Raw genomic sequence first — 24,316 nt, forward strand, 5'->3', positions numbered from 1 at the left:
AAACTATCATCTGTGTATAAACTTTCTATTCACAAATTAAATAGCCAATCACGTGAACTTGAGTTTAGCAACCTTTATTTAGGCACAGAGGCATGTTTTGATCCAGGCTCTAAAATTTTCTAAGATCCTTGGTTACACTCTTTGGATGTATCATGGCTCTTCTTTTCCAAATGAAGATAATGTATGTGTCTTGAATTTTCTAGTAGAATCCTTTTTAAAAAATACTTGAGAAAAATGGACAAGCATGACAGTAAACTGGTATTATTTTAGAATGCTCTTTATTTTGAAACTTACACCAGGACATGTATAAGGCATGTTCACAATATTTGTTTGATGTACAAAACACATTTTCTCACTCTCCAGTTGCTCTTCTTTTCCTTTATACCTGCTGCTACAAACTGGTCCCTACATATCTTCCTATCTACAGTTCTCAGTTATTGTGAACATGTAGACAATGTTTCAGGGACCTGCAAGGAGAATCTGCCTCAAAATACAGAGTGAGCATCTATGGACTAAGTCACTAAGACATCAAAACTCACAAGGAACCAAGGCTGAGGAAGGTGACCAAATTAGCTCACGAACTTGGGACTGTGAGCTTCCAGGGGAACAAAGAACACAACGAAAAACATTTTTTTGATGTCTGAGAGAAATGGAATGTGTCCAGAATTCATGTTTCTATATTTACCACTGTCTACAAGTCACTAAAGAGATCTAATATTTTAACAGCTTCTAATGCAGTTAAAGTTTTGTTCTCACACCACAGTACAAGAGTGCATGCATTACTTCACACAGATGTCAAACACGGAACAAGTGAAACAGGGACACCTCAGGATTGTCTAATTACACAAGTGCCTCTTTCTTTGGTGGGATAAGGGAGGGAAATGACGGTGACTGTTTCCCTATGGCACCTACTATGTGTTAGACAGAGATACCCAAACATTTGTCATCTAACTCATGAAGAAGGACACATGGGGCTAGTAAGAGTAAGATATTCAAAGAACAAGTTCCAAATGTAGCATGGGGGTGATGAATATTTAGCCTCAATTTTCAGGGCAAAAAAAAGTCTTGGCTGATACTAATAAGAAAGTATCTGTAATTGATTTTCAAAAATCAGATTATATCTTTTAGGTGATGAAAAATAAGCTCTTTTATAAAGAGCCATTTATTCTACTGGGGGGAATAAAACAATGAAATGAAAAAGCAAAATCACATGGTGTTTCATGAAAAGGAGATTTAAATCTTTTGGTTTAAATCAGCCAGTATGTTACCATTTACTACAGATTATTAAAATGTGTTTGCTTAAGCCCATTTAAATGCAGAATCTTTGAGGAAAAATGTAGGCATGTTATAAGGAATATTGACTTGTAAAAATTTTAACCTGGGGCACTTTAATAGGTCAGAATACTTTAAATTCAAGTAGTGCTTTGAGGTGCTCATAACACTTCCCAAAAGAAGCCTTCCATCTCAGAGAGCACCTCTGTAAGAAGCCCCAACAATTTAGGAATGTGGTAATTTTATTAGCCACTATTTGCTGTTATCGAAGTGTTTAATAAAATCAGGGAAATGAACTATCAACTGTATTAAAGATTTCCATTTATTAGCACTGTGACACACAGTGCAAAGAATCTCAAATGTTTGCGCTTTATACCAGAAGTAATATATTGTTATTCTTCCAATTCAACAAACCAGTAAATTACTCTTCAGTGAACTGTGACTACCTAGAAAAGCAGGCTGACCTCTTCCAGAAGGTGCCGGCTGTTCTTCTTACAGGAGACCCTGATCAAGGCAGGCTGGGCAAGTGCTCTGCCCTTTCAGCCACTGCTTAAAGCACTGAAAATGAGAAAATGCAATCAGTGTCTTCAGGAACACGTGGGGCCTCAGCCCTCCTGTGCTGCTCAACAGACAGGGTTAAGTCCACCTCCACGTCTGGTGGCGCCCGGAGCTGCCCAACACTCAGGACACTGAAGCCTACTCAAGCGAGGAGTGTGCCCCGAGCCCTAGGAACAAATCATTTGCCTCAGAATCTGACCCATGGACTCTGGGCCTCCGACCTAATCTCAGGGGGATGGCCTTGCCCCTCCACTTTCCCTACACTCCGGCTTCATTCTTGGCATTTCATTCCAGGGATCGGCATTTTCTTGGTCCTGGGACTCACCCAATTTTTAACTGATCCTCTCTCTGCCTCGTCTTGATTCTTGTACATCCCACCAGCCTCCACACCACAGCCTTGACTGGAACCTGTCTACCATCGTGGTCCCAAGTTGCTTGTGGCTGCCTGTTGCTGCTAAGAGCTGTGTGTGTGTTAAGTCTGAGAGCCCAGGCACAACGCCCTACACCTGCAGGAGACAGGCCATGCAAGAGACTGCAAGCTGTCTTGACTCCTCCTCCTAAGTGTATTGTATCTATCCCTTTTTCCAAGGGATTAATAAACTGACATGGCAGAGACCTGATCTATTCTAACCAGAAGGAGAGATACAGAATGAATGCCCACAGCACCCAAAATATTTACCCAAAGATCTTGGAATGGTACAAGCCAGAATCTCCCAGGATCAGGCACAATGGGCCCAGTTAGGTTTAGCTTTTCTCCTCTAAAGTGTTAAACTTACTTCATATACTGCACTAAATTGACACAATGCTGCACTGTGCATCTATTCAGCCATGTGTGTAAGAAATTACCTTTTAAGAAACAAATACTGCTTTGAATTTCAGCACCAACATATTTGAGGGAGCCGACTAGGACTGTTCTCCTCCACCCATGATGTGATGGATGGAAAGGACGGTGCGCAAAACTGCACACCCTAGACCCGAGGAGGCTTCTCCCCCTTTCCACAGCAGCAATCTTTGGAAAGGGAGACAATGAACACTGGCACAAGGAGGCTTATACAGAAAATGCTTTGAAAACACAAGTACTGACACCTATGAAAAAAAGTCCCTTTTTGGGGCACCTGGGTGGCTCAGCTGTTAAGCGTCTGCCTTCGGCTCGGGTCACGATCCCAGGGTCCTGGGATCGAGCCCCGCATCGGGCTCCCTGCTCGGCGGGAAGCCTGCTTCTCCCTCTCCCACTCCCCCTGCTTGTGTTCCCTCTCTCGCTGTGTCTCTCTCTGTCAAATAAATAAATAAAATCTTAAAAGAAAAGGTCCCTTTTTATTTTCAAAATATTTAATAGTCAAAATTCATGATAAGAGGATGGTCAAAGAGAATTCTTACCCCTTTGTGAAACTTGTGCCCACATTTTAGCACACGCACATTTTTGGATTTGAATACCTCACGGCATAGTTCACAGGAAGCTGCACCCGATGCCTGTGGAAACAAACGTATCCCCGTAATGAAGAATAGCTGAATTCCTTTTTACTTCACAAGCTCTTCCTACAAGTGGCCTTTATACACTTTTGTCATTAAGGTGGCAAATTACTCCCAATTATAGCTAAGCAGGCTGAGGGAACAACTTAGTTTTTAACAGCATTTCTTAAGAAAAATTGCAAACATACAAAATAAAAAAAGATACCTTTAAAGTTCTAATTTCCTCACAGAAAAAAATGTTTTATATGGCTAATAAGTTCCCACGAAATTATTACAAATTTCTAATTATCCCACCCCACACCCAAACTACGGTATGAATATTATAAATTAATCATTCATCTAATTATCTAACAGTTGGGGACAGAAACATAAATTATGACACATCCACACTATGGACTATTACGGGGTTAACTGAAATCATGATGGAAGTCCACAATCCCTGACACAAAAAGCTGGTGATGACAATCCTCTGAATAAAAAGGTTACAAAGGTTACAGGTTACAAAACAGTACATATCATATAGTCACATAATTGATTTTTTTGAAATAAAGATAACGGGTGTAGAGAGAGATACCTTGTAAAGAGCCTGGAAAGATATAGAATGTGAACAGCAGTTACTTTCAGTTAAGAGATTTAACTTTTTTCTTTGCTATTTTCTAAAGTTTCTATGAATGTGGATTACGTGTGCAAATCAAAACAAAACAAACTGATGGCTCATTCAGCAAACATCCGTGGTCAGGGATTGTGCGGGGCGCGAGGGCACAGAGCTGAATGGGAGAGTTTCTGGCTCAAGCAGCACACAGTCTAGTGAGCACAGACAGCATTTTCTGTGAAAGCAGAGCTGGAGTGCCACCCAGGACACCAGGCACAAGCTCCCCCCACAAATCACAGCACCTACCCACGCTGCACCATTATTTTCCACTCCTCCTCCCCTCCAAACTCTGAGCACCCTGAAGGCAAGGAAGGAGGCCTGTTCATCTATATCCTTAGCAAATGGCAAAGAACCTGGCCCCAGAATGATTCTCCATAAACTGTCAGGCGAGTGAATGAGAGCAGCCCTGGCCATGGGATTAAGGTCAGGGATGCAGATGGGGACAGTGCCTAAAGGCTCTGAAGACTCTGAACTGCTGAATGGGGTTTTCTTTCTCTCCCCTAGCATTGATGGGGTAGATATAGTAGAATGAGGGGCTCTAGCTCCACTCTGCGGCCCGATGGGAGGGTCAGGGAGCAATGGAAGTGTCAGTCCCAGGGAAGGGCAGATTAAGCCCTCTGTAAAGCTCAGAGCTAGGTTTGGCTTGAAAAACCCAGTTAACTTGATTTATTTTTATTAGCATGAAAAGATGGGCACATACATTTCTAAGTGAAAAAAAAAGACACAAAAAGTATTTATAGTTTTGACTAAATTCATATATACACACACATACAAAAGAGGTTAGAAAAACACATACCAATATCATAATACTGGTTACCTTAGGGGGTGGCTTTTGGGGTTCTTTAAAGGCTTTTTGTTTGTATTTCCTACCATGAACACATACTGCTTTTGTAATTTGAAAAGATAAAGCAAACTACTTTTAATTTTTAAAAAAACTACCTATAATTATCAAACTAAGTCCCAGTTTGAATACATATTTTTCTTGTAAGTCAGCTTTTACAACTTTATCATCATCAACAACCATGAAGCAGAAAGTAATCTCTCCCCTGAAGGTGACTGCATTCTATGTGTGTGTTGTGGGGTGGGGTGGCAGGTGTCGGTGAGGATGCTCTGAGAATTCGGCCTGGTTGGAGGACCACCCAGCACCTGGCCAGTCAGCAGCCTGGGGAGAGGGAGGCACTCCAGCCAGGTCTTGCAGGAAAGCTCTGCGTGCTCATAAGCTCTCTCACTGGAGTTAGATGCTCTGGGAAATGAGTATATATGGTTTGGAAAATAGCCAAAGAACAGTGGAAAATGAAAATGTACAGGAGGAATACAAACGTTAAGTTCACACAAAGATTCACTGCGTAGTTCAAGTTAGCAAACAAGTACTCTGTGTAATCATGCATCGCTGACTCCACTATGGGGCCAGAAACTCTTCTAATTTTCATTTCATCTAAACTCTGATACCGGGACGCCTGGGTGGCTCAGTCGGTTAAGCATCTGCCTTTGGCTCAGGTCATGATCGAGTCCTGCACCGGACTCCCTGCTAAGCGGGGAGTCTGCTTCTCCCTCTCTCTGCTCCTCCCCCAGCCTCGTGCTTGCTCGCTCTCTCTCTCAAATAAATAAATAAAACCTTTAAAAAAATAAACTCTGATATCACAGTTGGACAAAAGGGAAAAACATGCTTTATACCAGAACTCAATCCGGAGCCCACAGCCCTGAATGGCCTCTTTCAACCACGTTTGGTTCCTACTACACAGTCCCTAGCATCGGCTGGCTCCATGTGGTGAGGATTAGGGAATTACATGCTACACACCCAGATCAAATGAAGGAATGCTGGCAAGCTGCATGAATCATCTGTGCCTCGGTTTCTTCATTATAAAATAAAGACAATTATAGTACCTTATCAATTGAGATCATAGATACCACAGTATTTTATAAAAAGATCTATGTAAACGTAACATTCTTATTGTCCAAAAGAACAAAAAACATTTTAAATCCGTATATCAAATTAAGGCAAGTTTAGCCCATAAGATCAAGTGTCCAGTGTCCCCCCCACCCCCTCCAGGCACTCAAGGGGAGGGAGGGGGGAAGCAACCAGACTTGCGTGAATACAGAGCTTGACCCTGGTCATTCTATTCTAGCACTTCATCCAGACAACAGCCTGAACAAGCAGATATGATCTGAGCTCACAGTGTTACTAAGTGACAGAACCAAGTCTGGGATTCCAAAGCCCATGGTGACATGGAATAAAATGATTCAAAAATCATTTTCCCCAACTATTCAAAATATCACACTTACTATAAAAAATTAACTTGTATTTGACTGCCAGTAGGCCCAGTTCCCAAAATGTGGCCAGAGCTCTCCTGGTCTCTCTAGTGCAGGGGCTTCTCCCAACAGGGACCCATAGGTACCCACAAAAGCAGAGATGTTCTAATGGAACACTTAAGTACATCTAAATTTGGTCTCTAATATTCTTTAAAAATTTACTTATTTGAGAAAGAGAGTGTGTACACGAGTAAGGGAGGGGGAGAGGGAGAGAGAGAATCTCAAGCAGACTCCCTGCTGAGAGCAGAGCCGGTCAAGGGGCTTGATGTCACCACCCTGAGATCATGACCTGAGCCGAAATCAAGAGTCCATACTTAAGTGACTAAGCCACCCAAGCACCTCTAATTTTTCTTTTTTTTTTAAGTAGGCTCCATGCCCAACATGGGGCTCAAACTCACAACCCCAAGATCAAGAGTTGCACACTCTACCAACTGAGCCAGCCAGGGGCCCCTGGTTTCTAATTTTAAGATCAAATAAATTAGGTCTAGAAATGAAAAGAATGGGGCTAAATCATGGATTAACTATTTTGTCTCCTTCTTGTTCTTCATTAAAAAAACAAAACTGACTCCATCGTCACACATATAATACTCACAGGGATATCTTCTGTCTTCTGTCCCTTGGTTTTGGGCGATGGTCCAGCAATTATGGAGGGTGGGCCCTGGGAGGCCCTGGTCACAGAAGCAGCAGAGCTGGGCTCAGACAACTTCTTGTCTTTTCCTGAATTTGAATTTGGCTACAGAGATAATGTGGGCAGGGAGAGAAGCAAGTTTAGTAACCCAAATCTTCTGTCTTTACTGAAGTGCTCTCCATATTTTGGTTGGATGCATTTTTTTTTTTTTTTTGCTTTTTATAATTCTCATATTTTATAAATAAAGTGGACCATATTATTGTATTATTGTATCTGGATGAAACACTGACCTTTTTCTTTTTCTGTTCATCTACAATGTGTTCTGTCACTCTTTGGACAATTTCATCAATACTCAATCCTGAGAGCGAGTTCTTATTCTTGTTTCGCACTTTTTTAATAAAACCAGCAAGCTCGGTGCTAAAAAGAGGAAGTGGAGATAAATGACAAGAGAAAGTCAAAGTTTTCTACTGTGGAGAAGTATTATGTGCTAATATTAACCCAACAGCTATAAGAAACAAACCCAATACATACAAACAAAACTAAACAATAGCAACTGTATATAAAGGCAAGAGAATCACTCTTTCCAAGTAGTTATGAAAATTCCAATACTATTTCTAAATATTTATTTTACTAGAATTTCAAAGTAACAGAACAGTTTATCTGCTAGATCCATTTGGGATATCCGTATCTACTTTGAAACCAGATTTCGTATAGGCTGGATGTATTGTAGCTTTATGCTAAATCACTAATTGATCAGATAACATTGGTTCTGATTTGAAATCAGTAAAATCTCTTTTTACCTAAGGGGAAACTAGATCTGTTGACTGCCTCCCTTAAAAAAAACCTGACAACAAGGTTTTCAAAGCCTGAATGTTTCACAAGTACCAGTGGATGGAATTAAACCATTAATCAACAGGAACTTGATATTTGAAGCATTAACACCTCAAATGTTTTCATTTTCAGAAAAGTAGGATGCATTTCTATTCAGTTGTTTAAACTCTCCCAAATTTAGTCAGGATTGCAAACCATTTTATTTGTAAGGTACTTTTGGTAATTATAATGAGCATTTTTACAATCGGCATGGGAACTGCTACTGAGGGAACTTACAAGTTTCTCAAACTTAGGCTAACTACGCCCACGGACATACACTTATTCTCAATGAAGCAGTCCTCCACAACAGATGCAAAACATTAATTCTGGCCAATCATAATTTAACCACTACTTTGTTTCAAAAGTGTAATTTCGAAACTTACAGTATCGTATCAAAGACAGAAATAACATGGGACAGAGTACAGAGGGTCATTCTGGGATGTGGCTTCCTCTCTTCCTAGCTGTATCCCTGAGGAATGCCCTCACCGCTTCTCTCCTAGGCTGAGACAGGGAGCACCTCTGATCCCTCATACCAAGCTGCAGATCGAGGTCAGAGGCTGCCATGCAAATGCTCGCCGGCTTAGATAGAGCAGCGCTCCCCACCCTCACAGGACCCTCTGTAACACACCCACAGTCCTGACTCACTATCAAATCACACCTGGTCATTCCAACTTCACACCTCTAACAAATCAGAGGTGCTATTTAGCAAGGTGTAAGTTCTTGCCACCTTTCTTGCTAGCTGGTATTTCTTCCCCCAAATGATACGAAACTAGTGTTTTGCAGTTTTGTTTTTCATTTAGGGATTGCATACTAGGACTGGAGCATGTTATTGATCTCATCAATATCTCAGCAAATTGCCCTGGGTTCTGATGAGTGTAGAGTAACCAGGAGTCAGTGTTTTCAATCTAGAAACACACATCAAAAAGTTGGTTTGAAAATGCTCACCTCTATGTTTACAAAAAAAGAAAAAAAGGTAGCACCTGTCTTTTCTGAGTAAAACAACTATGGAGTGGTTTCCACTTCAGCCCCTAACTGGCCATAATGTTATCTGATCAGGAAACCTCAGTTCAATAAAGTATTTAACAGAGTCACAGACATTTTATATCCCTACCTGTTGTAACATGGGAATACCACTGACAGGTGCTCGATAATACTATTAAACGGCTTTTTTGGAGACTGGCTTGAGCGGGTAGCACATCCTGGAAGAATAGGTGGTTTCTGATCAGCCACAAGGCTTTGTTTTGGCGGAGTTTCCTGGCCCGTGATCTTACACTCTGGCAGCTGGGTGACTTCGGGCTGACAGGAGAGCGATCCTGTTAACGGTGGAGAGGAAGCCCCCACTGGGCCATCATTGGCAGAGACCAGACTTGAATCCTTAGGAACTGCTGTTTGGTTTCCAGTCCCATGACTTGTAGAAGTGGAGGTTCCATGATCTGCATGACCTGAAGACTCTGGAAGTACCGTAGGAGGAATCTGGGAAGAATATACCATAGTCCTTGGATCACTAAGAGAAACATCTGTGGATAAAGACTGACGATTAAGCAGACTATAATAAAACCTGGGTGCTCAAGTGCACGGGAAACTTGAATACAATAAATTAAAGTTTTGTTTTTAAAAAACCGCTGGTCACCTTCACTTTAAAATGAGCTCTACTGAGCTCCACGCTGCTGGCCTCCCTCCCACCTCTCTGCAGCCCCTTCCCAGGCTCTCCCTGCAGTTCTTAATGCTTGTCTGTGCCTTAATGTGGACGCTCCTTAGGATGCTGTTGTTGGGGGGGCGGGGGTGGAGATTCATGTTCTTCCCCAGGACATTTCACATTCTTTCATGCCTCAGTGCTGTGTGCTTGGTACTGATAATGCCCACTTTTTAAAAGATTCTAGTCTTGAATGTTCTCCTGAGATCCCAAACTGCAAATCCAAACTTCTTCTTAGGCAAATCCAAGGCCACTTAAACTCGTGTCTTCAAAATCAGGCTCGGCTCAGTCTCCGACCCTGCTCTTCCTTGGGTGCCCACCTCACGGACAGAAAACCAGATTTGTCTTGACTCCCCAAAATAGGCACACCGTGCCCCCCATCTCACAGGCAGTAATTTCCACTGTTCATCCTCAATACCTCTCAAATCTGCGCTCTCCCTCCAGCCCGACTCCCCTCTCTAATCCGGGACCCAGCTGCTGACAGTGAGCCCCTCTCCCAGGTCTCCACACTGTGGGCCAGCTGATGGCACCTCCTTACTTGAAACCTATACTGGCTTCTCAGTGACCTCAGGAAAAGTCAAACTGCTGAACACACCTTACAGAGTAAGTAAGGCTCCCTTGGTTCTGGCCCCTGGGTATTTTTATGATTTTTCTCACCAAAGCCCCCCTCTATCATACTGAACTTCTTTTATATCCATGAAAGATGTATTCTGTTTTTCTAGCCTCCAAATACGCTGTTTCTTGCATTTGAAATACTCTGACCCTCCAAATATCACACTGTCCACCCCTTCTCAAACACACACCCATGTCTTCCTTTTGCCTGGTAATTCCTATTCCAGATCTCTGACTCACTGAGACCTCCAACAGGGAATCTTCTGCTGAGGCCTAGACCTCCAGGTTAGGTTAACCCCTCCTAATATATGCTGCTATAGCATTTTATGCTCCTATGAAAAACCTTGGCACACTTTACTTATAATTATGGGCTTAATAACTCTCTTTTCCCAAACCCATATGCCCTTTGAGGGAATAGACCATATCTAATCTTGATCACCACTAAATACCCAATGAATGAATGGGGGAGAAATAACACACAAAGCTAATGGCTTTTAGGGATACTTATTACTTAAGTTCCTGGAACCCTAAGAGTTCCCAAGGCTTAGATATTAAAATTCTTTTGTGTATTTATAAAATTACATAAGCTACAACTAAAAATTAATAGCAAATATTCTACTGAGATCTCATTTTTTTTTTTCCCTTCCATGTCTACCATAAGAACTTAGAAACACTCTCTCTCTCTCCAAAAGAAAAAAAAAAGAAAAAAAAAGAGGGGGTGCCTGGGTGGCGCAGTCAGTTGAGCATCTGACTCTTGGTTTCAGCTCAGGTTGTGATCTCAGGGTTGTGAGACAGAGCCCTGCCTCAGGCTCTGCATTCACCACGGAGTCTGCTTGTGACTCTCCCTCTGTCCCTCCCCACCACACTCTCTCTCAAATAAATAAATCTTAAAAAAAAATAAAGAACTTAGAAACATTATAAATGATAAGTGATCTTTAATTCTACATCAAACTCTACTTCTTACTCAGTTCAATGGAGAGAAAAATGTGTTTCTATGGAGAGAAGAAAATGGATCCCAATAGAGTATTTTACTCAGTTCAAGGTGGCCAAACTTTTTAATTTTTTTTTTTAAAGATTTTATTTATTCATTTGAGACACAGAGATACAGAGAGAGAGAGAGAGAGCACAAGCAGGGAGAGAGGCAGAGGGAGAAGGAGAAGCAGGCTCCCCACTGAGCCAGGAGCCCAATGTGGGGCTCGATCCCAGAACCCCGGGATCATAACCTGAACCGAAGGCAGATGCTTAACCATCCGAGCCACCCATGCGCCCCCTTTTTAATGTTTTAAAAACATTTTTTGGCAGGTGAAACCACAATAAGCTTGTATGCTTAGTATGCAAAGTACTGGCTAGAGAGAGACTTTCAAGATCAGGCTCCTGAGTGTAGTCACCTACGGTAAGGAGACTGAACGTACATGACAGAAGGGTTACAGGGTGGGGCACAAATGTGGGCAGCCTTGACTGGGCTTTTAGGGAGAGGCAGAAGGTGGAGAGTGAGGTTGGTGCTCCATGCTGGGGAACATCCCAGATAAAGGTCTGGCAGTGGCAGGAAGGTGCAAATCAGGACCTAAGGAAAACAGGCTCCTTATAGCAGACTATTTCACAACCAGAAGTTTTTAATGTTGTGACAATATATTCTGAAACCTACCTCTAATCAACTCTTGAATAGAGTCCTTCTTTAAATTCTTACAGTCTGATCTCCTTTGGTCTGAATTCTTTTCAATTTGGTATCGGTTGAGCATCTGCTCTGTGTCCAAATAAGAAATATGTACCCCAGGATACAATAAAGTGATACTAGGTGGAGCCATATTTTAAAGTCCACAGTATAGAACTAATCTTTTACTTTACTGTGCTGCATATTTTAAAATACAAAGCGAGGTCTGGCAAACACTATTATTCAAAAGATTCAGCAAATACCTCAAACTACCAATAAAATATGACAGATCAGACCAACAAAACCTTTATATGTCTCAGATATAGCACTTTTTAGTCTGTAGTTGATGAAAAAACAAATCTTAATTTTGGTCTTATGCCTGCAAGTATCTAGGAATAAGACTATATCTTAGGTGGTATTTGTAGACAGAGCTGGTCTAAATCACAGGCAACTGATCCTCTTGGATTATTCGTTCACACGTAGAAAACACACACACCAGCATCCAGAAAAGAAAGCAATGTGCCAGCCCTGTGTTTACTTCAGTCCCATCCTCAAGACACTGATGCAGAAAGACTCATCCAGTTATATAATGTTTATTATTAAGCTTAAAGGGTTACCCCGTAGCACCAAAAATGAGAACATTAAGGTAACTCATTAATCCATCTCATCCCCACTCCTAGAATACAAACAACAAAAATCTACTCTGGCCAAATAAGAAAGAAACTATGGTTTACTATTGTTTTCTTCACACACACAAAAAGAAAAAAGAAAGAAAGAAAGAAAGAAGGTGTGATGGACTTACTGCGCTACAGATGGGAAATGAAAGCTCAGGAATCTGCACTTTAGGAAGTTCACTGAGCTGAGAGCCATTTTTAACTGCCTGTATTTGTTCTTCATACTGAGACTGTAGGTAGAAGGAAAAGTGTTAAGTTCTTCTAATAAATTCTCATAAAGAATCACAACTGTCAATTCTTACTATATATTTACAAATGGTCAACAGTCTTTCAGGAATATAACAGAGATGCAAAGTATCAGAACAATTATTTCTTTAAAGAAGTTCAAAATAAGACCTCATTAATAGGAATGCTCTACAGCCTTATCAAATATAACTTCTCTAATTTTCTCAATTACAGGCAGAGTTTAAGACAGCTAATTAAGAAAACAGCATTATTTTCAGGAAAAACTCTTAATAATTACAACAAAAAATATATATTGCCTTTAACAGCTCAACAAAAAGTTTCAGTGACATTCATCTCTCCTGAGAACTATAATCATATCGGTTTTGATAGAATTACAAAATATTTTATGACTTACCTTTGCTTTCACGATTTCTTTTCTAACCTTAGAAAGAAACGATTCCCATGAATGTACATCTGACTCCATATCAGGGTAAGTTGCAGAATCACTGAAAAAGAAAAACATGGAACTGCTTAATGTCTACTTCAGATATGTTTTTAAAAGTTAAAAACACTACAGTGCAAATGAAAACAAACATGAGAAAGATATATATATATATTAAAGATTTTATTTATTTGACAGAGACAGAGTGAGAGAGAAAGAGCACAAGCAGGGGGAGTGGCAGGCAGAGGGAGAGGGAGAAGTAGGCTCCCAGCTGAGCAAGGAGTCCAACATGGGGCTCAATCCCAGGACTCCGGGATCACGAACTGAGCTGAAGCTGATGCTTAACTAATTTAGGCACCCAGGGGCCCCAGAAAGATATATTTAACATGATCACACACACAAAACTATTTTTTTAAAAGATTTATTTATTTCAGAGAGTGCGCAAGAGTGCTCACGTGTTGGGGGAGGGGCAGAGGGAGAGAATCTTCAAGCAGACTCCCCACTGAGTGTGGAGCCCGACAGGGGACTCAATCTCACAACCCTGAGATCATGACCTGAGCAGAAATCAAGAGTCGGATGCTTAACAGACTGAGCCACCCAGGCGCCCCACACACAAAACTATTTTTAAAGAATTATGTATCTTACACTCACCAATAGAAACACTTTAGGAAATCTTAATTATTGATTAACCAAACTTCCCAAGCTGGTGGGCAGAGAGTAAATATTCTCCTAAATTTTAATTTCTTGTCCTAACTTTGAAGATTTGACCATTTTTCTTTTTTTTTTTTTTTTAAAGATTTTGTTTATTTATTTGACAGAGAGGCAGTGAGAGAGGGAACACAAGCAGGGGGAGTGTGAGAGGGAGAAGCAGGCTTCCCGCGGCGCAGGGAGCCCGATGCGGGGCTCGATCCCAGGACCCTGGGATCATGACCTGAGCTGAAGGCAGACGCTTAACGACTGAGCCACCCAGGCACCCCTGACCATTTTTCATTTAACATCTTTGTGTTTTAACCACAAAGGCTGTTTTTACATTAAAAAAAATAAAAAGGCAACATGGAACACTTAAACGTTCCAATAAAAAACCTCATCCTCACCTTATGGTAAAATAAAGAGTGGGGCCTAACAGACTGTGATAAGTTTATACCTCAGCACCTTTACTGAAAGTGACAAACAAGCTTTCCACTCCTAACTGGGAAGATCAATAACATTATCAATCCGTGACTGTGTCAGTTCTCATTATATATCTTAAAGAAAAACCAGAACATTCCTTTTATGTCTTTTCTCTTTCGCTATCCTTTGGGGGAATGAAATTAGCACAGAATCCCTAAGAAAGAAGCTACGTGTACTATGAGGCTTAATGAGGAAGTCGACACTATCAGACGAAAGGTCTGAGAGCTCTGTTTCCCAGAGATGCCATCACGTGTGGCCCACGGCAAGATGAAACACCAGCCTTTCGGCACCACTGCTTCCACTTTAGCTGTACCAGTCTTGTAATTCGAATCAGCATATTAGTTTTCTCTCATTAGAAAGGTTTTCTCGGGCGCCTGGGTGGCTCAGTCGTTAAGCGTCTGCCTTCGGCTCAGGTCATGATCCCAGGGTCCTGGGGTCGAGTCCCACATCGGGCTCCCTGCTCAGCGGGAAGCCTGCTTCTCCCTCTCCCACTCCCCCTGCTTGTGTTCCTGTTCTCGCTATCTCTCTCTGTCAAATAAATAAATAAAATCTTTTAAAAAAAAAAAAAAAAAAAAGAAAGGTTTTCTCATGTGAAAAAAAACTAAATCTTGAAAAACCAAGAAATAAAAGCTCCCTTAAAACCTTTTCCATGACCCCACAGAGGGGCAATACTGAGGGTCTGAAGTGTTAAAGCAAAAAGCATTGGGAAGGATGAAAACTGACTATGGAATACGATAAAAAGACCAGATGAAAAGTAATACCTTGTGTGAAAATCCACACAGAAAATGCTGAGGCTAGACTGAAGAAGACCCTCTAAAATTCCCAGGTAAACCTTATTCCAAAAACGACGTCAAACAAAAACAAGAAAGATGATGGAGAGTTAAAAAAATTACCATAGGTGAGTATCTTTTGAAGTGACATTCCATTCTTAAGTCTACCACTAAGACTGTTAAGTGACTGTTCTTATATAGAAGGTAATTTTTAAAAAAGCCTGAAAATGTGATCTTCATTCCAGAAATTTATTGCATGGAAATGAATAATAATATGCATAAAAATTTAGCTACAAGGAAACTCACCGAAGAGCAGCTTTTATTAACAGAATGTGCAAATAACCCGACTATACCAACACAGTGTTAAACGTTTAATAAATCACGACACATTTGTATGCTGGAACACTATTCAACTTCGCAAAATTAGGTTAGAGAAATGTAATTATTGATATGAAAGGAAGTTTCCTATGTATTACTTAGTAAAAAAAAAACCATAAATTTTTTTTTTTCAAACACTTATTGATTTATTCCAAAATACTAACTAGTTACACATCAATTTAGAATTATGGATAATCTTTACCAGTTTTGTTTGTACGTTTTGATTTTTCTACCATTGAACATGTATCGACTGTGTAACTATTAAAAATAAAATGGTCTTGGGGAACCTGGCTGGCTCAGTCAGTTAAGCGTGCAACTCTTGATTTCGGCTCAGGTCTTGATCTCAGGGTCGTGAGTTCAAGCTCCTTGTTGGGCTCCATGCTAGGCATGGAGCCTACTTTAAAAAAAAAAAAAAGGTCCTGTCTAATACAAACATTTTTTTTCTCAAATCAGCTCTAACCTGGATTTACTAAATGACATGCCAGAAAGAACATCTGCGATGCCACACAGTACCTGCTCAGGAGCTTCAGGTTTTTAAGATACCCTTCTGCCTGTGAGTCCATGATCTGTAATTTGTACACATCCATGTCCTTCCAGTTTTCAAGCACAGATACCTAACGTTAGATTAGAGAATGTTTAAGTATTTTAAGATGATGAAACTGAAACTATTTTAGGTTGTTAAAACTTAAACATTTCGAACTACTTTCAAGTTTCTCCTTAAATGACCAATGATGACAGAATCATTAGAACGTGATAACACTGTAATTTCACACAAGTGAACATGAATTAAATAAAACTTTTGGATTTGAAAATAGAATAACATAATGACAGTAAAATTATTTTACCTTAAATGATACGTTTCTCAGATATGGAACTTTCCACATGGCTTACCGCTTAAGCCACGTACAAGCACGGAGCCAGGTTACCCACATGTGTACACCTGATGTGCATTATCTGTGGTCCTGTTCCTCATGAGCAGAGGGCCGGGGGCCTGCAGAATAACCCCAAGGCTGCACCCTCTCAAATTTAAAGGCCTCAGAGAAGTTGTTTTCAGTACGAACTTCAAAAGCCTCTAGGGCAGGTTCTTAGAACTTTAGACTCTTTAGCTTCCCAATAAGCCTACTGGCCATTTTCATTAAGTCATTATGGAAATATAGAACTGCTTTGTTTTAATGCAGGTGTCAGTCCCGGACCCACCAGGCAGACGGGCTGGCCAAATGGTGGTAAATGGGACCTGAACAAGCTTATGAATATAGATGTGGGCACAGGACCCAAAAATATATGCACTTTGGCTTTTTCCCCCCTTCCTTTCCTTAGAAGCTGCTGCACAGTCAATATTTAATCAAAAGTCCGTCTGTGGACTGCATAAGCTAACCCTTTTTTTTTTAATTTCCCAGAATAATCACAGATATATATACCAACCAAGAACATTTCTTCTCAATTGGAAAAACAAAGACAACCATGTTTTGGGAACTAAATAAAATACAGCCAGAGGTTATGATTTTGAATTTTGTCTCAGTAGTGTCTCAAACAGTATACTGACATTGGTATATATTCTTCTGGGGGAAGAAGAGAGCATATTCTTTTTTCTTTTTGAGAGTATATTAATAAATGGAATATTTTCAAGTTCTTCTAGTACTGGCAAGTATGTTTTATGGTTGGCTACTTCATGGCATATCACTTGATTACATATGATGAAGCCATTCTAAGTGCAGAGCATGGAAAATGACTGAATTAAAATAATAAGTAAAGCAGATTGCAAAATCTGGCGTACACTATGAGTACAGATATATAACACAATGTAAGCTTAAGGGTAAAAAAACATTAAAAAGTGACAGGCAAGGAAAAAGTAGCTATTTCTGGGAGGTAGGATGATGGGTAAGAGGATGCCCCCAGACTCCACACCTTTCCGCAATGCTGTCTTGCCTCGTATGTAATTAACACAAAGCAAACGTATGTTGCCGTATCTGTCAGTTGCCAAGTGTCTTAGACTCACCTCTGCAGCCACAGCTCTTTGAAGACTCTCTTCATAATTCTCCTTCCCTTTCTTTATACATTCTTCTACTTTCATTTTCTCATTTGTAAATGTATCACTGCAAATATTGAGAAAAAAACTTCTTGGGAAAAAAAAAAACCAGTGAGATAGACAAAGGCCTAGCTTTGAATCATGCCACAGAAAGACTTACATAACATCCTCTAAGGTACCTTCCTGCCTAGTATTTGACTATTTAATACACAGACTCATATGTCCTTTTTGCGCTTCACAAATGATCAAAGGAACATATAAAATAAAATTGAGTGCTAGTGGAAATGCTGAGACTCTGGTTCATCATTTTTACGAGGGTAGGTGGAGTACAATCTGGCTATATTAATAAACTTTATAGAACATCCCTCATCCTTTCAGTCAGAAATTCTATTTTGACACACATTACAAGGAAATAACCCAAAGGAAAACAGTGATCTGTACCAAGTTATTCATGGCACTATGTTTATGAATCATGATGTGAATGGAAATGTGTACGTGAAACAATATTCAACGAGAAATGCAGAACACAACTGCTGAACTACTGGATATATTGGCTACTGGTATGTAAACACATTATTTCCATTAATAAAGGTTAAAAGGAAACTTTTTATAAGTTCATAATAAAAATCTTCAATAAACTTATAATTATAGAGCCACAAACTATCATAATAAAGTTGGAATTGTTACTTTAAGTAACACAAAAGTTTTAAAAACACACTTTTAGTTTCAAAATTCAAAAGAAAAGAGTAATCAACAGTAATAAATTCAGGATTTTTATACTGACAATGTGAAATAAAGTAGTAGGAACATCATAAAATAAAAATACTCAAAGAATAAACTTATTTAAATATTTAAAGAATAAAATAAAAACATAAATAAAGAACAGACACATAATTATTTTAAAAAAAAAGACAAGCCACAACAACAGACTTAGAAGCCTAGTGTGCTGGTGCCTCTGGTATTAAAGGAATAATAAGACAGTAAAAACAAATGTAAGCTTAATTTGCCTGATTTCAAGGGACTGATCCAGAAGTAATTCATGTTCCTTATCTTTTTCATCATTTTTCTGGGCATATCTATGAAAGAAAATCACCAAATTTTAATCAGTTTTCAAATATTTTTAAAGACACGATCCCTCACAGTAAATTCTACCTATATCACGCAAACATTTTTTGAATTCTTTGTAAATTTCTACATTTTGATTTCATTTCTATATCTTCTAAATAGGCAAAGAATCTGGGTCGTTTTTCTTTCACACCTGGAGGGCAGAAATCTTTCCTTCACCCTAGGTCATATGCTTGCAGTGCAGACCACCCTATCTCAGTTCACTGCAAGAAGTGCGCCCCCCTCCCCCCCGCCGTGGTTCAATGTGACGCAGAAGAGTGCAGGTGTTGTCGATCATCATCAGTATGACCAGCGGCTCTCATTCAAAATGAAAACAGCCTTCTAATCTTTAAAACAGAACTTAAAGCCCAGTTAACACACACATCCAGTCTGATAACCCTGCAAAACAAAGTGTGTAAATCTTTGATTTTAAAGCAAAACCCTGCAAAAGATGGACTCTGCCTCTTCTTTCATTCTCTCCCATACAACTTTTTGTCATCTCTACTTGCTAAAAATTCCAACATTTCCATTAAGAACCTAAATGTTTAAATGCCATTTTCAATTTTTTTGTAAAATACGTCCTCCTCTAAGTACTCAATACTGGACAGCAATCATTTCTCATATCTTTTGTACTTCTCTAAGAGATCCAAAAGGCTTTAAGATTTTACTTTAAAATCTAAATATAAAAATTTAGATTTAAATCATTTATCTGGGAAGTGTAAAAAACAATACACATAGAGAAGTCTGGTAGCTTATCTTTAAAATGGGACAGAAAAAAAGCAAAAAAAAAAAAATTAATAAAGTGGAAAAAAATCAATAAAAACTTTATTCCTCAACAGAAAGTTAATTTTTATGCTAGTACAGAAAATTTTTTTATCATAATAGCCTCATTTATTTTATCTAGTTTTGACAGTAAACTTGAACTGAGCATACAAAAATATGTATTAAATATAAATATTCCTGTATTTTTGAATAACTTAACTACTGGTATGCTCAAATATTAAGAGGCATAGCAGTCCCCCTTTATCCAAGGAGTGACAGGTTCTAAGACTGACCCATGGCCTGTACCAAACCGGTTTCTTCCTACACATACACACCTATGATAATGTTCAAGTTGTAAATCAGGCACAGTAAAAGATTAACAACAGTAACTAATCATAAATTAGAACAGTGGTTATGTGAATGTGGTCTCACTCTCAAAATTCTTACAGAGCATGCACTGCACTCGCCCTTCTTGTGATGACGGGAGATGATGAAATGCCTACGTGGTGACACGAGGTGAGGTGGGTGACACAGTGTTAGGCTACTGCTGACCCCCTGACAACATGTCAGAAGGGGGATCATCTGAGCTTCTGGATTGTGGGTGACCGCAGGTAACTGAAACCACAGAAAGTGAAAACTATGGGGAGGTGGGGAGGATACTGGAAAGAGCTTCATCATTTCCATAAATGTGTTCTGACGGAACTACTCTACTTTGAGCATACTCAAAACGACATGCCATAGGCACTGTTGTATATCTCATCATTCTTTTAAGGACTACCTAAAAACTGCCCAAATGTAATGCTAGCAAGACTCATAATAAAAGCCGTCTGATCATATATGGCATGACAAATGGAAAAAGCACAGATGTCCTGAACGGTGAGTGTGGTAGTGCGGCCCCGAGTGAACCATGCCTCCCATTCTTCTTGCCCTTAAATCTAAAGTAGACCTGCCACGTGCTTTAAACAACAGAATGTGGTGGAAGTGATGCTCTGACAGTTCTGGGCCCAGACCTTCAGAAGACATGGCAGCTTCCACTCCTGTACCCTTGAAGCCCTTTGGTACCACATAAGGAGTCTACCATGCTGGAGACCAAATGCCACATGGAGAGACCATATAGATAAAAGTCACATGGAAAGGGAGCAACCCTGAAACTACATGGAGAGAAAAGGCCAGGACCTCCCAGGACATCCCAGCTGCACCTAGCCCCCAGCCAACTCCCAGCCACATGAGGAACCACTGGCAAGACCAGCCTAACAGCCCAGTGGAACTCAGCCCAAGTTCCAAGATCAGGATCAAATAAAATGGCTGTTAATTTAAGCCACCAAGTTTGGGTGTTTTGTTACACGGTGGTAGGTAACAATTAAGCTGAGGAATCATATGACATATCAATTTTTAGGGAAGAGAGGGGTTAGGAATGGATCACAGAGAATCTCAAAACAAACGTGGCCCATCTGACAACTGTATTACCTGTCTGTATTTATTACCAAATGCTTCATACCACAAGACCAAATTTTAGTAATTTAAAGATTCAAGATGAAAGTAATGATAATCACCACAGAATCCTAGTGCAGGGAAGAAACTTAGATCTAGACCAAGCCCCTCACTTTACAGAAAAGGAAAAAATGGGTCAAAGGTAATGTTCACAGTAAGGGGTGGTGTCCAACTAGAAGGAAGTCAGTTCTTTGCTGATTCATAGTCCCACTTTATCTGTCAACAGGGTAGGTTTAGGAAAAGTTTTAGGTAAGATAATTCTCTACTGAATGTTCTCTAAAATGAGATGAAAACAATATTTAAGTTTGTTCTTCACCTGACATAGTCGGAAACTGAGTATCAAAAATGTTACCACCACCCGCCCCCCAAAAAGCAATAAAAATCATTGCCTTTCAGTTGTTACTTACGACTCGCTGGCATTCAAAACCTTTCTCATTTTCTTTGTTAGTGCTTTCAGACTTTCTTGGATTTCTTTTTTCTCGTGTTGCCATTTTTTTATTTCCTTTTCCAAATCTTCAAGGAACCAATCTAATTCTGTCTTTGAGATCTAAAAACATGTTTAGAAAGTTCTTAAATAAATAGGAAGATTTACTCAAAAAAAAAAAAAAAGAGTCCCAAAGACCAGAATGGTGGTGGTGTTAGCTTAATCGATGACTCCAGTTAAGCAGAACACACACAGCCCTGGGCCTCACCGACTCTCACTGATCAGGCCGGGCAGCGGGGGAGGCTGTCAAATAAAAAGACACAGAGGCATGACAGACTCCCTGGTACTGGAAAAGGGTTTCTCAAAATCAGTGATTTCCGACTTCTGTCTTTAAAGATGAGATGCCAGGAGCATCTGGGTGGCTTAGTCGGTTAAGCATCTGACTCTTAGTTTCAGCTCAGGTCTGATCTCAGGGTCATGAGATCAAGCCCTGAGTCAGCCTCCGTGCTCAGCGGGGAGTCTGCTTGAGATTCTCTCTCCCTGTCCCTCTGCTCCTACTTCCTGCTCTCTCTAAAATAAATAAATAAATCTTTAAAAAAAAAAAAAAGATGAGATGCCATGTGGAGAGCGGATTCCAAGCAGTGGGAATGGCAAGGGAGAAGGGTAAAAGAGCCCGGCATGTCTGAACAAAAGCAAGAGGCACTATGTGGGTGGGATACAAGGTGGACATATGGAAGGCAGGGCAGGGAGAATGGTACCCCAAGATGCTTTGGGTTCAAATTACGAAAGGTCTTGTAAGCCATGCTAAGGAGGGTGGATTTTGTCCTGTAGGACACGGGGAGCCAGTGAAGACTCAAGCAGGGCAGTGAGATGATGAGATTCTGGTTTTGGAAAAATAGCTCTGAAAGACACAGAGATGGATTAGGATTGGGTGAAGGCATGTGAAAGTGTTAGACCAAAACAGTGGCCTTCACATTTTCTTGACTGTGACCCAAAATAACAAATACATTTTAATAACGATCCATAGCATGTGTACATAATATACGTATGTATGTATGTACACACACACAACTGAAAGAGAATTGCCTTTACTTTTTGAGATGCTTTCTGATATTTCTACTCTATTCAATTATTAAAAACAATTCCAGTCACCATCATTAAACTGATTTCATAGCTCAATATGAACTGTAACCCTTAATTAAAAACTCTAGGTAGAAGAAGGTAAAATCTTTTTTAAAAAAGATATTAATTTATTTAATTTATTTATTTATTGGAAAGAGAGCATGAGTGTGGGGAGGAGGAGAGGGAGAAAAAGAATCTTAAGCAGACTCAGTGCTGATCATGGAGACCAGACACGAGCTTGATCCCATGACCCCGAGATCATGACCTGAGTCGAAATCATTAGCTGGACGCTTAACTGACTGAGCCACCCAGGTCCCCGAAGGTAAAATCTCTTAAAATCTCACTGCAGTAGCCCAAGGGAGAGACAATACGGACGACGGTGGTAACATTAGGGATGATAAAAAGAAATAAAGGAAACTTTAGAGAAGAGGATGGAGAAGAGACCATGTGTCTAAGTAGGATATAAAACAAAGCAGAAGTTTACAGAATTAAAGATAGGTGTCTACTTTCAATGAATAGCTAAAAATCCCATTAACAAAAAAGGAGAGCACAGAAGATGTACTAGGCTAGGACATGAAAACAGATGTTAACCTAGCTTCGGATGTCTAAATAAATCTATGAATAAACAATAAAATATGTGAGAACTCCATAATTTTGACCCTGCAGTCATTTTGATGGGACAGAGCAGAAATTTACAAGTGTTTGACAGAGACTAGATATCAAAGGAATAAAAATACTGAATTCAAACAGCTTTCAAAAAAACCAGAGAGGAACATGCTTTTTTTTTTGTTTATAGTTTCACATTTATTGATTTACTATTATTAATTATGGTGATTATCATATTTAAACAGACATCTTTGCATATTTGTCCAGTTTTCTCTAGTATAATTCCTAGATGATAGCTGGGTTAAATCTTTTTTTTTAAATTTTATTATGTTATGTTAGTCACCATACAATACGTCATTAGTTTTTGATGTAGTGATCCACGATCCATTGTTTTCGTATAACACCCAGTGCTCCATGCAGTACGTGCCCTCCTTAATACCCATCACCGGGCTAACCAATCCCCCCTCCCCGCTCCCCTCTAAAACCCTGTTTGTTTCTCAGGTCCATAGTCTCTCATGGTTCATCTCTCCCTCCAATTCCCCCCGCCCATTTTTCCCTTCCTTCTCCTAATGTCCTCCATGTTATTCCTTATGTTCCACAAATAAGTGAAACCATATGATAATTGACTTTCTCTGCTTGACTTATTTCACTTAGCATAATCTCCTCCAGTCCCATCCATGTTGATGTAAAAGTTGGGTATTCATCTTTTCTGATGGCTGAGTAATATTCCATTGTATATATGGACCACATCTTCTTTATCCATTCATCTGTTGAAGGGCATCTCGGCTCTTTCCACAGTTTGGCTATTGCGGACATTGCTGCTATGAACATCGGGGTGCATACGGCCCTTCTTTTCACTACATCTGTGTCTTTGGGGTAAATACCCAGTAGTGCAATTGCTGGGCATGCTTCTAAGTCATGTTTCTCTACACAACAGGCACTTGGATTCTACCACTGATTAGCACATGATCAAGTCAGGTGTGCTTTGCTCCTCAAAACAGACTTTCTCAATATGGGCAACTCCCACTCTTCCAAAAGTCCGCTGAACACCTGGTTGGTTGTAACTTAGAATGCATTTCCCCATGAAAAGCCTTGTTAGAAATGTCAGTTAAAAGTCCACCAGTTCCTTCCAGGAAGCTCCTGGTTACAATGGTAAACCGGATACAAGGAGGGCTATAGAGTTAACAGGGCAAGTCCCCAGACCATCAAGAGTCTATGTGACTGTATAAGACACAGTCTTACCCTGGGTGCTGGGGAAAGAGATGTGGTGCAAGGGAAGGCAAAGAGGAAAGTTCAGAATTTCCTCTGAAACCTGCTTGAAAAGATTCCTGTCTGTCTGCAGTAGCTTCCCTCTTCTTTTTGGCATTCATTTCGTCCTCCAAGGACCCTTCTCCTGCAACACCCTC

The 24,316-nt window shown here is 40.1% G+C and overlaps 1 protein-coding gene across 12 annotated transcripts in view; it reads right to left on the reverse strand.

Annotated features, from left to right (window-relative positions):
* Positions 1–261: 261 nt before the first annotated feature.
* The window catches only part of TTC3 (tetratricopeptide repeat domain 3), a 118,901-nt gene continuing 94,846 nt past the window's right edge, over positions 262–24,316 (reverse strand). For all 12 annotated transcript variants that reach the window (XM_078074114.1, XM_078074080.1, XM_078073991.1 and 9 more), the window contains 11 exons: positions 21,166–21,305; positions 18,409–18,477; positions 17,372–17,468; positions 15,889–15,989; positions 13,031–13,121; positions 12,519–12,620; positions 8,872–9,233; positions 7,181–7,307; positions 6,855–6,995; positions 3,208–3,300; positions 262–1,830 (listed from right to left, as the gene is read on the reverse strand). In XM_078074114.1, the coding sequence (XP_077930240.1) occupies positions 1,765–1,830; positions 3,208–3,300; positions 6,855–6,995; positions 7,181–7,307; positions 8,872–9,233; positions 12,519–12,620; positions 13,031–13,121; positions 15,889–15,989; positions 17,372–17,468; positions 18,409–18,477; positions 21,166–21,305 (1,389 nt within the window). In that variant the 3' untranslated portion in view covers positions 262–1,764. The remainder of the gene's footprint in view (positions 1,831–3,207; positions 3,301–6,854; positions 6,996–7,180; positions 7,308–8,871; positions 9,234–12,518; positions 12,621–13,030; positions 13,122–15,888; positions 15,990–17,371; positions 17,469–18,408; positions 18,478–21,165; positions 21,306–24,316) is intronic.

The sequence above is a fragment of the Halichoerus grypus genome, chromosome 1 (genome assembly GCF_964656455.1).
Source record: "Halichoerus grypus chromosome 1, mHalGry1.hap1.1, whole genome shotgun sequence".
In the NCBI taxonomy this organism is placed as follows: domain Eukaryota; kingdom Metazoa; phylum Chordata; class Mammalia; order Carnivora; family Phocidae; genus Halichoerus; species Halichoerus grypus.